At 34.5% G+C, this 13967-nt stretch overlaps 1 protein-coding gene across 1 annotated transcript in view; it reads left to right on the top strand.

Moving 5' to 3' along the window:
• The window catches only part of STPG2 (sperm tail PG-rich repeat containing 2), a 479723-nt gene that overhangs the window by 252317 nt on the left and 213439 nt on the right, over window positions 1–13967 (top strand). The window contains exon 10 of the mRNA XM_067736917.1: window positions 3089–3204. Coding sequence (XP_067593018.1) covers window positions 3089–3204 — 116 coding nt within the window. The remainder of the gene's footprint in view (window positions 1–3088; window positions 3205–13967) is intronic.

The raw sequence follows: 13967 nt of genomic DNA on the forward strand, positions 1-13967 counted from the left end.
ATATATTTATTAAATAATAAGACTTGAAAGTCAAACTGGATCCGTGGGCTGCAGAATGGATGTCGTGTTAGCAGCCATAAAAACATCATTAATCTCATTGCACATCACCATCAGAGCTCTTGGGTGACTAGGTACATTGTCAATGTAAAGTAATATTTTGAAAGGAATCTTTTTCTCTGAACAGTAGGTCTTAGCAATGGGCTTAAAATATTCAACAAACCATGTTGTTAACAGATGGGCCATCATCCAGGCTTTGTTATTCCATTTATAGAGCACAGGCAGAATAGATATAGCATAATTCTTAAAGACCCTAGGATTTTTGGAATGGTAAATGAGTATTGGGTTCAACTTAAAGTCACAAGGTAATTAGCCCCTACAAAGAGAGTCAGCCTGTCCTTGAAGCTTTGAAGCCAGGCATTGACTTCTCCTCGCTAGCTATTGAGTTGGCCGAAAAGTGCCTTCAGTTTTTAAGTGAAAATAAAAGACGCATTTTTCATTTTCACCAAGAACTTTATTGACCAACATATCTGCCCTTTTGTTCCACTACCTTCTGCCATTTTTCAGGCAACTTCATAATTCCATCTTCCCAAAACTTTTTATCTTTTTGAGCAAAGAACTGTTCCAGGTGCCTTTTACAGTCTGCCAGGGAATTGAAATTTTTCCATTAAGAGAAGTTTGTAAAGACCGAAATAAGTGGAAATCCAAAGGTGAAATGTCTGGTGAATACGGCGGATGAATCAGAACTTCCCAGCCAAGATGTAACAGTTTTTGCCTGGTCATCAAAGAAACATGTGGTCTTGTGTTATCCTGATGGAAGATTATGCGTTTTCTGTTGACTAATACTGGACGCTTTTTGTCGAGTGCTGCTTTCCGTTGGTCTAATTGGGAGCAGTACTTGTTGGAATTAATCATTTGATTTTCCGGAAGGCACTCATAATAGAGGACTCCCTTCCAATCCCACCATATACACAATATCACCTTCTTTGGATGAAGACCGGCCTTTGGTGTGGTTGGTGGTGTTCATTTCACCTGCCCCACGATCTCTTCCGTTCCACATTAATGTACAGCATCCACTTTTCATCGCCCGTCACAATTTGTTTTAAGAATGGAACATTTTCATTATGTTTAAGTAGAGAATCGCATGTGGAAATATGGTCAAGAAGGTTTTTTTCACTTAACTTATGTGGAAACCAATCATAAGTGATTAATATAACCAAGCTGGTGCAAATGGTTTTCAACGCTTGATTTGGATATTTTGAGTATGTCAGCTGTCTTCCACGTGGTATAACATTGATTGTTCTCAATTAATGTCTCAATTTCATTGCTATCAGCTTCAACTGGTCCACCCGACTGGAGCATCATCCAGCGAGAAATCTCCAGCACGAAGCTTCACAAACCACTTTTGACAAGTTCAGTCAGTCACAGCACCTTTTTCATACACTGCACAAATCCTTTTTTTGCGTTTCAGTTGCATTTTTACCTTTCTTGAAATAATAAAGCGTAATATGCCAAAAATGTTGCTTGTTTCCTTCCATCTTCAGTATTAAAATGGCTACAGAAAAATTCACCAATTTTGATGTCTTTTTTAAATGCACGCTGATATGACAGCTGTCACATACAATCTAACAAGATTGTTTTGAATGAAGTTAAAGACAACTAAGTGCTACTAGAGCCATCTTACGGAAAAAAAACGAACGAAACTATTGGCCATCCCAACATGAAAGTCCTCGATGGTATCTTCTTCCAAAAGAGGGCTGTTTTGTCTACAGTGAAAATCTGTTGTTTAGTGTAGCCACCTTCATTAATTATCATAGCTGGATCTTCTGGATAACTTGCTGCAGCTTCTGCATCAGCACTTGCTGCAGCTTCTGTGTCAGCACTTGCCGCTTCACCTTGCACTTTTATGTTATGGAGATGGCGTCTTTATTTAAACCAACATCTGCTAGCTTCAAACATTTCATCTGTAGCTTCCTCACCTCTCTCAGCCTTCACAAAACTGAAGAGAGTTGGGGCCTTGCTCTGTATTAGCCTTTGGCTTAAGGGAATGTTGTACCTGGTTTGATCTCTACCCAGACCACTAAAACTTTCTCCATATCAGAATTAAAGCTGTTTTGCTTTCTTATTATTCATGTGTTCACTGGAAGAGCACTTTTAATTTCCTTCAAGAACTTTTCCTTTGCATTTACAACTTGGCTGACTAATATTTAGTGCAAGAGGCCTAGCTTTTGACCTATCTCAGGTTTTTTTTGTTTTGTTTTTGTTTTTGTGTTTTTGCGGTATGCGGGCCCCTCTCTGTTGTGGCCTCTCCCGTTGCGGAGCACAGGCTCAGCGGCCATGGCTCACGGACCCAGCCGCTCCGCGGCATGTGGGATCCTCCCAGACCGGGGCACAAACCCATGTCCCCTGTGTCGGCAGGCAGACTCTCAACCACTGCGCCACCAGGGAAGCGCCTATCTCAGGTTTTGACATGCCTTCCTCACTAAGTTTAATCATTTCTAGCATTTGATTTCTAGTGCCCCATGGTAGGGGTACTACTTGGCCTTATTTCAATATTGTTGTGTCTCAGGGAATAGAGAGACCCAAGGACAGAGAGAGAGATGGGGAAGAAATCAGAACACACACAACACTTATGAATTAAGTTTGCTATCTTACATGGGCACGGTTTGTGCTACCCCAAAACAATTACAATAGTAATATCAAAGATCACTGATTATATATTACCATAACAGATATAATTTTAATAATGAAAAAGTTTGAAATATTGTGAGAAGTACGTGAACAAATGCTATTAGAAAAATGGTGCTGATAGGCTTGCTAGAAGCAGGGTTGCTACAAACCTTGAATTTGTAAAAAACACAGTATCTGAAAAGTGCAATAAAGTAAAGTGCAATAAAATGAGGTATGCTTGTGTTTTATGCTTATCATATTTCAAATCCCTGAACTGAATGACTTTAAGCATTCAAAAGGATGGGTTCAAGAGTGATGCTAAATATAAATGTTAAGATAACAAATCTAAGAATAATATACATGTGACCAAAATCAATAATTTAAAACATGCTTTATTAGTTTTACATTTGTTTTCTCTTAGGGCCTGCAACATACAATCCTGTTTTAAAGAAATCTTGCTCCATACCCTTATTTGTTAAAGCATCAAAGCGTTTTAAAGACTCCAAAGAGATTACTCCTGGTCCAGCGACATATGAGGTTTGTCAATGATATTTCTCTTTTAATAATAACACAAGAATGGAAAAATTTCCAGAAAGTACTGGAAATGTCTTCATTAAAGTCCTTTCCATATGTTCTATTCTTATTACTGACCAAAATCTTTTGGCTAAGAAAGGCTTTTTTAAAGATAAATTCTGACATTTCTGAAAGAATTGTTTGAGAATTTAAGAATTATTTAACAATTTATAAATAGCCTCTACAGCACAAATATATATAATTTTTATATCCCTACAACTCTAAATATTTACTTGTTTACATACACAAATTGAAATAGAAATTTCCAAATGTTTATTGAAATCAAGAATTTATTGGAGAGCTCAGAAGAAGAAAGCCCTGTGGATCCAATAAAACCAGGTATTGATCTTTTATTTTCTTTTAATAAATGCAGGTGGTTTAGATTCATAATAAATAAATGTCTCATTATGCTGTGGGTCTTCTGATTGTAAGGACGAGGTTTAAATAAACTGCAGGGTTTTAGAAATTGTGTTCACTCTAGGCTTTTATTCCCCATTTGGTGTGAAAAGGTTTTCCTATTGGCTGTTAGCAATTAAGAGTGCAAACCATAATGAATGTTTATTTGGGTTAGTTAATGACAAATTTATTTTTATTGAATGTATGTTTTTCTACTTTGTCAAAATGTCATAATCCAAAGAATTTTTTGGCATTCTGTCAAAAGCACATTTATAATATAATATCAGAAAAGGGAGAAAAAAGAATAATGAAAGACTTGTTATTTTACTTGTTGGCTGTTGATTCCCCCAAAATATCACTGTTACTTTCTACTGATAAGCAAATCTAATTTTATAAGACTTACTTCACAAAGGGAAAATCTGCTAGACAGAGTCTTAGTAGTAGTTCAGAAGGTGAAAGTCAAGGGAGGATACATTATATATATACAGTGTTTTAGGGCCTTGGCTCTGTAATGTAAGGCAAGTCTTGCAAATTGGGAACTGATAGAGATTTGGCAACGTTTATGACATATTTACTCTTGATTGTTGGGTACAATGAGGAAAGGTCTTTAAGCAAGTATTGATCAGTAAACTATTAGTCTTAATAAGTTAGATATTATAGATGTTCATTTGATCATATTAAATCATAGAAAATCTTTAACTGATTGCTTCCTCACACCTTTTGAAAACTGGTTTTAATGGTGTCCACAAATGATAAATGCCAGTAAATCTGATGTTATACTTTTTCATTTTGTGCTACATTTGTCCTAGAAGATGTACCCACTAGTATTCTTAGTATTTAAAGATGCTATTGCTTTTTCTTTCACTAAGATTTTATGATTTATATTTATACTTCCTCAGTCATTTATTGTGGAATATTATTTTCCATGTCAGAAAAAAAATTTATGGATTTAATAATGAGGTTTAGTTAAGGTAATGCCTAAAATGTCAAACTAATATATCCGTATATTATATAATAGATATAATACTGCAGTAGAGGTTAATTTTCTGTTGAGGACTGTCTGTAATTTTTTGTCTTTCCAACACCACTTGTTTCTGTTAATTTTTTGAACAAATAATTTTTTGGAACAAATAATTTTCTTTCATAATTTTTCTTCTTGAAAGGAAAAGTTACTTCTTTTTTTTTAACATCTTTATTGGAGGATAATTGCTTTACAGTGCTGTGTTTGTTTCTGCTTTATAACAAAGTGAATCAGCTATACATATATGTATATCCCCATATCTCCTCCCTCTTCTGTCACCCTACCACACTTCCTATCCCATGCCTCTAGGTGGACACAAAGCACCAAGCTGATCTCCCTGTGCTATGCGGCTGCTTCCCACTAGCTATCTGTTTTACATTTGGTAGTATATATAAGTCCATAACACTCTGTCACTTCATCCCAGCTTACCTTTGCCCCCCCTGTGTCCTCAAGTCCATTCTCTACATCTGTGTCTTTATTCCTGTCCTGCCCCTAGGTTCTTAAGAACCGTTGTTGTTGTTTTGTTTTAGATTCCATATATATGTGTTAGCATACGGTATTTATTTTTCTCTTTCTGACTTACTTCACTCTGTATGACAGTCTCCAGATCCATCCACCTCACTACAAATAATTCAATTCCGTTTCTTTTTATGGCTGAGTAATACTCCATTGTATATATGTGCCACATCTTCTTTATCCATTCATCTATCAGTGGACACTTAGGTTGCTTCCATGTCCTGGCTATTGTAAATACAGCTGCAATGAAGAGTGTGGTACATGACTCTTTTAAATTACGGTTTTCTCAGGATATATGCCCAGTAGTGGGATTCCTAGGTCGTATGGTAGTTCTATTTTTAGTTTTTTAAGAAACCTCCATACTGTGCTCCATAGTGGCTGTATCAATTTACATTCCCACTGACAGTGCAGGAGGGTTCAATTTTCTCTACACCCTCTCCAGCATTTATTGTTTGTAGATTTTTTGATGATGGCCATTCTGACTGGTGTGAGATGATACCTCATTACAGTTTTGATTTGCATTTCTCTAATGATTAGTGATGTTGAGCATCCTTTCATGTGTTTGTTGGCAATCTGTATATCTTCTTTAGAGAAATGTCTATTTAGGTCTTCTGCCCATTTTTGGATTGGGCTGTTTGTTTTTTTGATATTGAGCTGCACGAGCTGCTTGTATATTTTAGAGATTAATCCTTTGTCCGTTGATTCATTTGCAAATATTTTCTCCCATTCTGAGGGTTGTCTTTTCGTCTTGTTTATGGGTTCCTTTGCTGTGCACAAGTGTTTAAGTTTCATTAGGTCCAATTTATTTATTTTTGTTTTTATTTTCGTTTCTCTAGTGGGTGGGTCAAAAAGGGTTTTGCTGTGATTTATGTCATAGAGTGTTCAGACTATGTTTTCCACTAAGAGTTTTACAGTGCCTGGCCTTACATTTAGGTCTGTAATCCATTTGGAGTTTATTTTTGTTTATGGTTTTAGGAAGTGTTCTAATTTCATTCTTTTACATGTAGCTGTCCAGTATTCCCAGCACCACTTACTGAAGAGGCTATCTTTTCTCCACTATATATTCTTGCCTCCTTTGTCAAAGATGACCATATGTGTGTGGATTTAGCTCTGAGCTTTCTATCCTGTTCCATTTTTCTATATTTGTTTTTCTGCCAGTACCATATAGTCTTGATTACTGTAGCTTTGTAGTATAGTCTGAAGTCAGGGAGCCTGATTCCTCCAGCTCTGTTTTTCTTTCTCAAGATTGCTTTGGCTATTCGAGGTCTTCTGTGTTTCCATACAGATTTTGAAAATTTTTGTTCCACTATTGTAAAAAATGCCATTGGTCGTTTGATAGGGATTGCATTGAATATGTAGATTGCTTTGGGTTGTATAGTCATTTTCACAATGTTGATTCTTCCAATCCAAGAATAGAGTATATCTCTCCATCTGTTTATATCATCTTTAATTTCTTTCATTGGTATCTTATATTTTTCTGCATACAGGTCTTTTGTCTACTTAAGTAGTTTTATTCCTAGGTATTTTATTCTTTTTGTTGCAGTGGTAAGTGGAAGTGTTTTCTTAATTTCTCCTTCAGATTTTTCATCATTAGTGTATAAGAATGCAAGAGATTTCTGGGTATTAATTTTGTATCCTGCTACTTCACCAAATTCATTGTTTAGCTCTAGTAGTTTTCTGGTAGCATCTTTAGGATTCTCTGTTTATAGTGTCATGTCATCTGCAAACAGTGACAGTTTTACTTTTCTTTTTTGATCTGGATTCCCTTTCTTTCTTTTTCTTCTCTGATTGCTGTGGCTAAAACCACCAAAATTATGTGGAATAATAGTGGTGAGAGTGGGCCACCTTGTCTTTTTCCTGATCTTAGTGGAAATGGTTTCACTTTTTCACCATTGAGAACGATGTTGGCTGTGGGTTTGTCATATGTGGCCTTTATTATGTTGAGATAAGTTCCCTGTATGGCTACTTTCTGTAGAATTTTTATCATAAATGGGTGTTGAATTTTGTTGAAAGCTTTTTCTGCAACTACTGAGATGATCATATCGTTTTTATCCTTCAATTTGTTTTATGGTGCATCACTTTGATTGATTTGCGTATATTGAAAAAATCCTTGCATTCCTGAGATAAACCCCACTTGATCATGGTGTATGATCCTTTTAATGTGCTGTTGGATTCTGTTTGCTAGTATTTTGTTGAAGATTTTTGCATCCATTTTCATCAGTGATATTGGTCTGTAGTTTCTTTTTGTAACATCTTTGTCTGGTTTTGGTATCAGGGTGATTTTGGCCTTATAGAGTGAGTTTGGGAGTGTTCCTCCCTCTACTATATTTTGGAAGAGTTTGAGAAGGATAGGTGTTAGCTCTTCTCTAAATGTTTGGTAGAATTCACCTGTGAAGCCGTCTGGTCCTGGGCGTTTGTTTGTTGGAAGATTTTTAATCACAGTCTTAATTTCAGTGCTTGTCATTGGTCTGTTTATATTTTCTATTTCTTCCTGGTTCAGTCTTGGAAGGGTGTGCTTTTCTAAGAATTTGTCCATTTCTTTCAGGTTGTCCAATTTATTGGCACATAGTTGCTTGTAGTAATCTCTCACGATCATTTGTATTTCTGCAGTGTCAGTTGTTATTTGTCCTTTTTCATTTCTAATTCTGTTGATTTGAGTTTTCTCCCTTTTTTTCTTGATGAATTTGGATAATGGTTTATCATTTTGTTTATCTTCTCAAAAAAACAGCTTTTAATTTTATTGATCTTTGCTATTTTTTCCTGCATTTCTTTTTCATTGATATCTAATCTAATCTTTATGATTTCTTTCCTTCTGATAATTTTGGAGTCTTTTTTGTTATTCTTTCTTTAATTGCTTTAAGTTTAAGGTTAGGTGGTTTATTTGAGATTTTTCTTGTTTCTTGAGGTCGGATTGTATTGCTATAATCTTCCCTCTTAGAACTGCTTTTGCTCCATTCCGTAGGTTTTGGCTGTCATGTTTTCATCGTCATTTGTTTCTAGGTATTTTTTGATATCCTTTTTGATTTCTTCAGTGATCACTTGTGTATTTAGTAGCATATTGTTTAGCCTCCATGTATTTGTACTTTTTACAGATTTTTTTCCTGTAATTGATATCTATTCTCATAGCATTGTGGTCAGATAAGATACTTGATATGATTTCAGTTTTCTTAAATTTACCAAGGATTGATTTGTGACCCAGGATATGATCTATCCTGGAGAATTTTCCATAAGTACTTGAGAAGAAAGTGTATTCTGTTGTTTTTGGATGGAATGTCCTATAAATGTCTATTGTTCCATCTTGTTTAATGTATCATTTAAAGCTTGTGTTTCCTTATTTATTTTCATTTTCGTTGATCTGTCCATAGGTGAAAGTGGGGTGTTAAAGTGCCCTACTTTTTTTTTTGTTAATTGAAAATTCTCTAGAAGTAATCAGTAGCAGAATAACTGAGGCAGAAGAATGGGTAAGTGACCTGGAAGATAAAATCGTGGAAATAACTTCCACAGAACAGAATAAAGAATGAAAATAATTGAGGACAGTGTTGGAGACCTGTTGGAGAACATTAAAAGCACCAACATTCAAATTATAGGGGTCACATAAGAAAAAGAGAAAAAGGGACTGAAAAAATATTTGAAGAGATTATAATTGAAAACTTTCCTAATATGGGAAAGGAAATAGTCAATCAAGTCCAGGAAGTGCAGAGTCCCATACTCCATAAATCCAAGGAGAAACATGCCAAACACATATTAATCAAGCTATCAAAAATTAAATACAACAGAAAAATATTAAAAGAAGCAAGGGAAAAGGAACAAATAACATACAAGGGAATCCTGACAAGGTTAACAGCTGATCTTTCAGCAGAAACTCTGCAAGCCAGAAGGGAGTGGAAGGACATATTTAAAGTGATGAAAGGGAAAAACTTACTACCAAGATTACTCTACCCATCAAGGATCTCATTCAGTTTCAACGGAGAAATTAAAACATTTACAGACAAGCGAAAACTAAGAGAATTAAGCACCAGCAAACCAGCTTTACAACAAATGCTAAAGGAACTTCTGTAGGCAGGAAACACAAGAGAAGGAAAAGACCTACAATAACAAATCCAAAACAATTAAGAAAATGGTAATAGGAACATAACATATCGATAACTACCTTAAATGTAAATGGATTAAATGCTCCAACCAAAAGACATAGACTAGCTGAATGGATACAAAAACAAGATCTGTATATATGCTGTCTACAAGAGACCCACTTCAGACCTAGGGACACATACAGACTGAAAGTGATTAGTTTTTGTAAAAAGTGTAAATTCTCTGTCTAGATTACATTGTTTTGAATATGTATGTCTATTTGTTCCAGAATCATCTGTTGAAAGGAGTGTCCTCTCTCCACTGAATTACCTTTGCTACTTTGCCAAAGATCATTAGGTTATATTTGCGTGGGAGCATTTTTGGGCTATTTTTTGTGTTCCGTTGATCTATTTATTCTTTCGTCGATACCACATTGTCTTGATAACTAGCATTATAGTTAGTCTTAAAGTCTGGTAGTGTTAGTACTCCAACTTTGTTCTTCTTCAGTATTGTCTAGGTTATTATAGGTCTTTTTGCTTTTCCATATAAACCTTAGGATCAGTTTTTCTATATCCACAAAATAGATTTCCAGGATTTTGATTGGGAATGCGTTGAATCTATAGCCCTTTTTGGAAGAATTGACATCTTAATAATATTGTCTTACTATCAATTAACTTGGAATATTTCTCCATTTATTTATATCAGCTTTAATTTCTTTCATCAGAATTTTGTAGTTTTCCTTGTATAGCTCTTGTATATATTTGTTAGAATTATACCTAAGTATTTCATTTTTTTGAGTGCTAATGCAAATAGCATTGTGTTTTTAATTTCTAATTCCAGTAGTTCATTCCTTGGGTATAGGTAAGCAACTGACTTTTGTATATAAATTTTGTATCTTGTAGCCTTGCTATTAGTTGATTCTTTGGGATTTTCTACATAGATGTTTTATGTTCCAAAAAAGGCCATTTTGTTTCTTCTTTTTCAATCAGTGTACCTTTACTTAGTTTTCTTTTTTTTTATTGCATTAACTAGCACTTCCAGTACACTATTGAATAAGAATGGTGAGCAGGAACATCCATCTCTTGTTCCTGATCACAAGAAAGAAGCATATAGTTTCCCACCATTAAGTACAATGTTAGCTATAGGGGATTTTGTAAATGTTTATGAAGTTCGGCAATTTCTTGTTTATTCCTAGTCTGCTGTGAGTTTTTATCATGAATAGGTGTTGCATTTTGTCAAATGCTTTTTCTGCATCTGTTAATGTGATCATATGATTTTTCTTCTGGTCAAATCTCTTTATAAACATGTTAAAAGCAGACATCCTTGCAATCACATTAGTGGTATTTACCAGACGGGGTCCTTACCTGTGAAATGCTTTTATAGCAGTATGTACCTGGTCTGTCAAGTCTGCTAATTCTAAATAAGTCTGAAATTTATTGATTTATAAGTCACAACTCTGGAAAATGTCACTTAATCTGTGTAATTATGGGAGTATAGAATAGGGCTCTTTAATGATAGAATAGCTTCCTTTTGTATGCGTGCATCATTTTGAAACTGCTCGTGTTTGTCTGGGCCAGGACCCATCACATGACAAGGAAAGGGAACTGACAGAAATATGCTGATGATAGGGCTGTTTGCCATGCCTTAAGTTACAAAGTTCTTTGTCTCTGACCCAGGAATCTTATTGTTCTTGCCAGCCTCATGAAATAGTAACTGGCTAACTAATTAGTTTGTAAGTGAGTAAAATAAAATCCCAACCCAATACATTTCTACCGGCTACAGTTGGCTGGAGCTACTTAGCAGCTGCCGCTTTCAGTGAATCATATTTTCTCCAGTTTTCATGGACCCCACTACTGTGCCTCACTGTCAGTTGCCTCTTTTTATAACTGAGTTTTTATTTGCTTATTGTAAAATTAAGAGGCATAGTAGAATAGTGATTAGCACTGAAAACTCAAACTATGATCCCCCTATTCAAATTTAAATTTCACTAAGTAAACCTGTATGCCTTTAGGCAAGCTATTTAAATTTTCTGTCTCTGTTTCCCCATCTGATAATGATGATGTAGAAAATAATAATACTTTCTTTGTGTTTATTGTGAAGATTCACTGACTTAGTTACTAACTAAATTCTGCTAACTTAGTTCACTGAGTTAATATGCGTAAAGTACTTAGAATTGTGCTGACCAGCTAGTAAATGTTAGTTATTACTATAAAAACCATGTCCCTATTAAAAGTGAGAAAGTAAAGGAGGAAAATTTAGTTCAAAAATTGAGAATATGGTTTGTGAATTGTTCTGTGTGTTTATCCAAAGTGTATTTGTATTGCAGTATTAATTTAGTAATATTTAGTAATTATAGCAAGCTGGAAACATTACATGGTTATCTTTATGATAAAATTTTTGTAATTATTTTTAGGTTTTATGGCAGTTTGCATTAGAAATTTAAATTTCGGCAGAAACTTAAAGTAACAGAAAGTTAGGTATAATCTCAACAATGATAGAGGAGCATCTTATAGAACATTCTAAGCTTTCACAGCATAAAAGAGTACTACAAATATTATCAGAACATCAGTAGTTAAATGATAGTAGGAATAGTACCAATGCTCAATTTATTCAACTCAGATTTTAAAAACAGAAAAGCTAAATATGATTTGATGTTTCTTCATGAATAAAAGATGCTCAAGATATTTTCCATCTGTCAGTTTATGATGATGATGATAAATATAGATTAATCATTCAGTTTTTGAGGTTATAATCTTGACTCTCTTGGCCACATTCTTTTATAAAATGATGTATTTTTTGAAGTTACAGCTCTTTTGAATGCCTGGTAGAGAGCTTACTATGACCTATATATGACTATAATTTGTGAAATGTGGTAAAATGAACTTTCTGCATTTAACAATAACCAGTAGGAGAAAATCAGTAAAGCAGACAAATATCTACATTATAAAGATATTGGGAATTTGATCCTGAATGTTTTCTGTAATATTGTTATGAACAAGTGTTTTATTATTAGTGGTCATTTAGAAAAATAGCATTTTACTCAAATGGTTCTTAATTCAGTTGTTGCTAAATTTAAGTGAGAACATTGATGTTATCAGTACAACCAACACTGTCTGCAAATGCTAAATTGGTAATGGTGCTGCGGGTCACTCTGATTCTATTGTTATATCACAGAAGATATTAAACAGGGGTGTAAACAGAATAAATACATTAAACAATATTAGAGTAACTGTCACACCTAGAAATCTCTTTTAATTAATTTTCATATAAGGCTGTTTCAACACATAGGTTGAGGTTTTTTTGTTTGTTTGTTTTTAACATCTTTATTGGGGTATAATTCCTTTACAATGGTGTGTTAGTTTCTGCTTTATAACAAAGTGAATCAGTTATACATATACATATGTTCCCATATCTCTTCCCTCTTGCGTCTCCCTCCCTCCCACCCTCCCTATCCCACCCCCCCAGGCGGTCACAAACCACCGAGCTGATATCCCTGTGCTATGCAGCTGCTTCCCACTAGCTATCTACCTTACGTTTGTTAGTGTATATATGTCCATGCCTCTTTCTCGCTTTGTCACAGCTCACCCTTCCCCCTCCCCATATCCTCAAGTCCATTCTCTAGTAGGTCTGTGTCTTTATTCCTGTCTTACCCCTAGGTTCTTCATGACATTTTTTCTTCTTAAATTCCATATATATGTGTTAGCATACGGTATTTGTCTTTCTCTTTCTGACTTACTTCACTCAGTATGACAGACTTTAGGTCTATCCACCTCATTACAAATAGCTCAATTTCGTTTCTTTTTATGGCTGAGTCATAGGTTGAGTTTTTAATATGAAGATGATAACTAGTAAAGATCTGGCTTCTGATTTTGATTTGATTTTTTTTTAAGTCATGCCTTTTGTAAATTGCTGAATTGCTCAGTCAGTTCCAATTCACTAGAAACTTAGTTAAGAGATGTGTGCTATCATATTCCATAAAAATAGTGACTTTAAAAATTAAATCATAAACTTAGAATACCAGTTAATGAATATCTTAACCTAGTGATATCAGTCACACTTAAAGTTTAAGAAAACAAAATTTACTATATTCTGGGCACCTAAAATGGTATAAAATCAAGCTTCACTGATCCCTACCATAACATCTAATTTCTCCTATATATGTTATGTTTTTGCACTGGCTAGAACATGTCCTGAAACATTTTAATAAATTTCCTTTTCCTGTTTCTATGTAGAATATAAAATGAGCCTATTCACATCAGAGGTCAGAACCCCTGCTCAATTCAACATTCTCCACATTATCTAAATCTTATATTTTCTAGTTAAAAATGATCATTTTCTTAGACCTTTTACTTTTTACTTCCATCTACACTAATGGGCTTCTCTTTGGGTTTATATTTGTTCAGGAAATACAGTTGTAATAGTTACTGTGTTACTGCATATGAGAGGCAAATAGAAAATAACCAGTTTGAATTGAAATGCAGATACCAATGTCTTAACAATGGGTAATGCAATATATGCTTGAGGAAAATCACAAATCATAGATTTTTAGAATTTCTTAAAATAACTGAAACTTTTTGTGGTTTCAATTCAGTTTAAATTCATTAAAGGCACATTTCTATATAGTTGTGATTATGGTTACTATCTATGTATTAGCCAAGTGCAAGATGATCTTGGAGGTGGGGAAAACTATATATATATTGAGTTTTGTTATTATTGAGGCCCTTAT

Source organism: Pseudorca crassidens, chromosome 4 (assembly GCF_039906515.1).
Source record: "Pseudorca crassidens isolate mPseCra1 chromosome 4, mPseCra1.hap1, whole genome shotgun sequence".
Lineage (NCBI taxonomy): Eukaryota > Metazoa > Chordata > Mammalia > Artiodactyla > Delphinidae > Pseudorca > Pseudorca crassidens.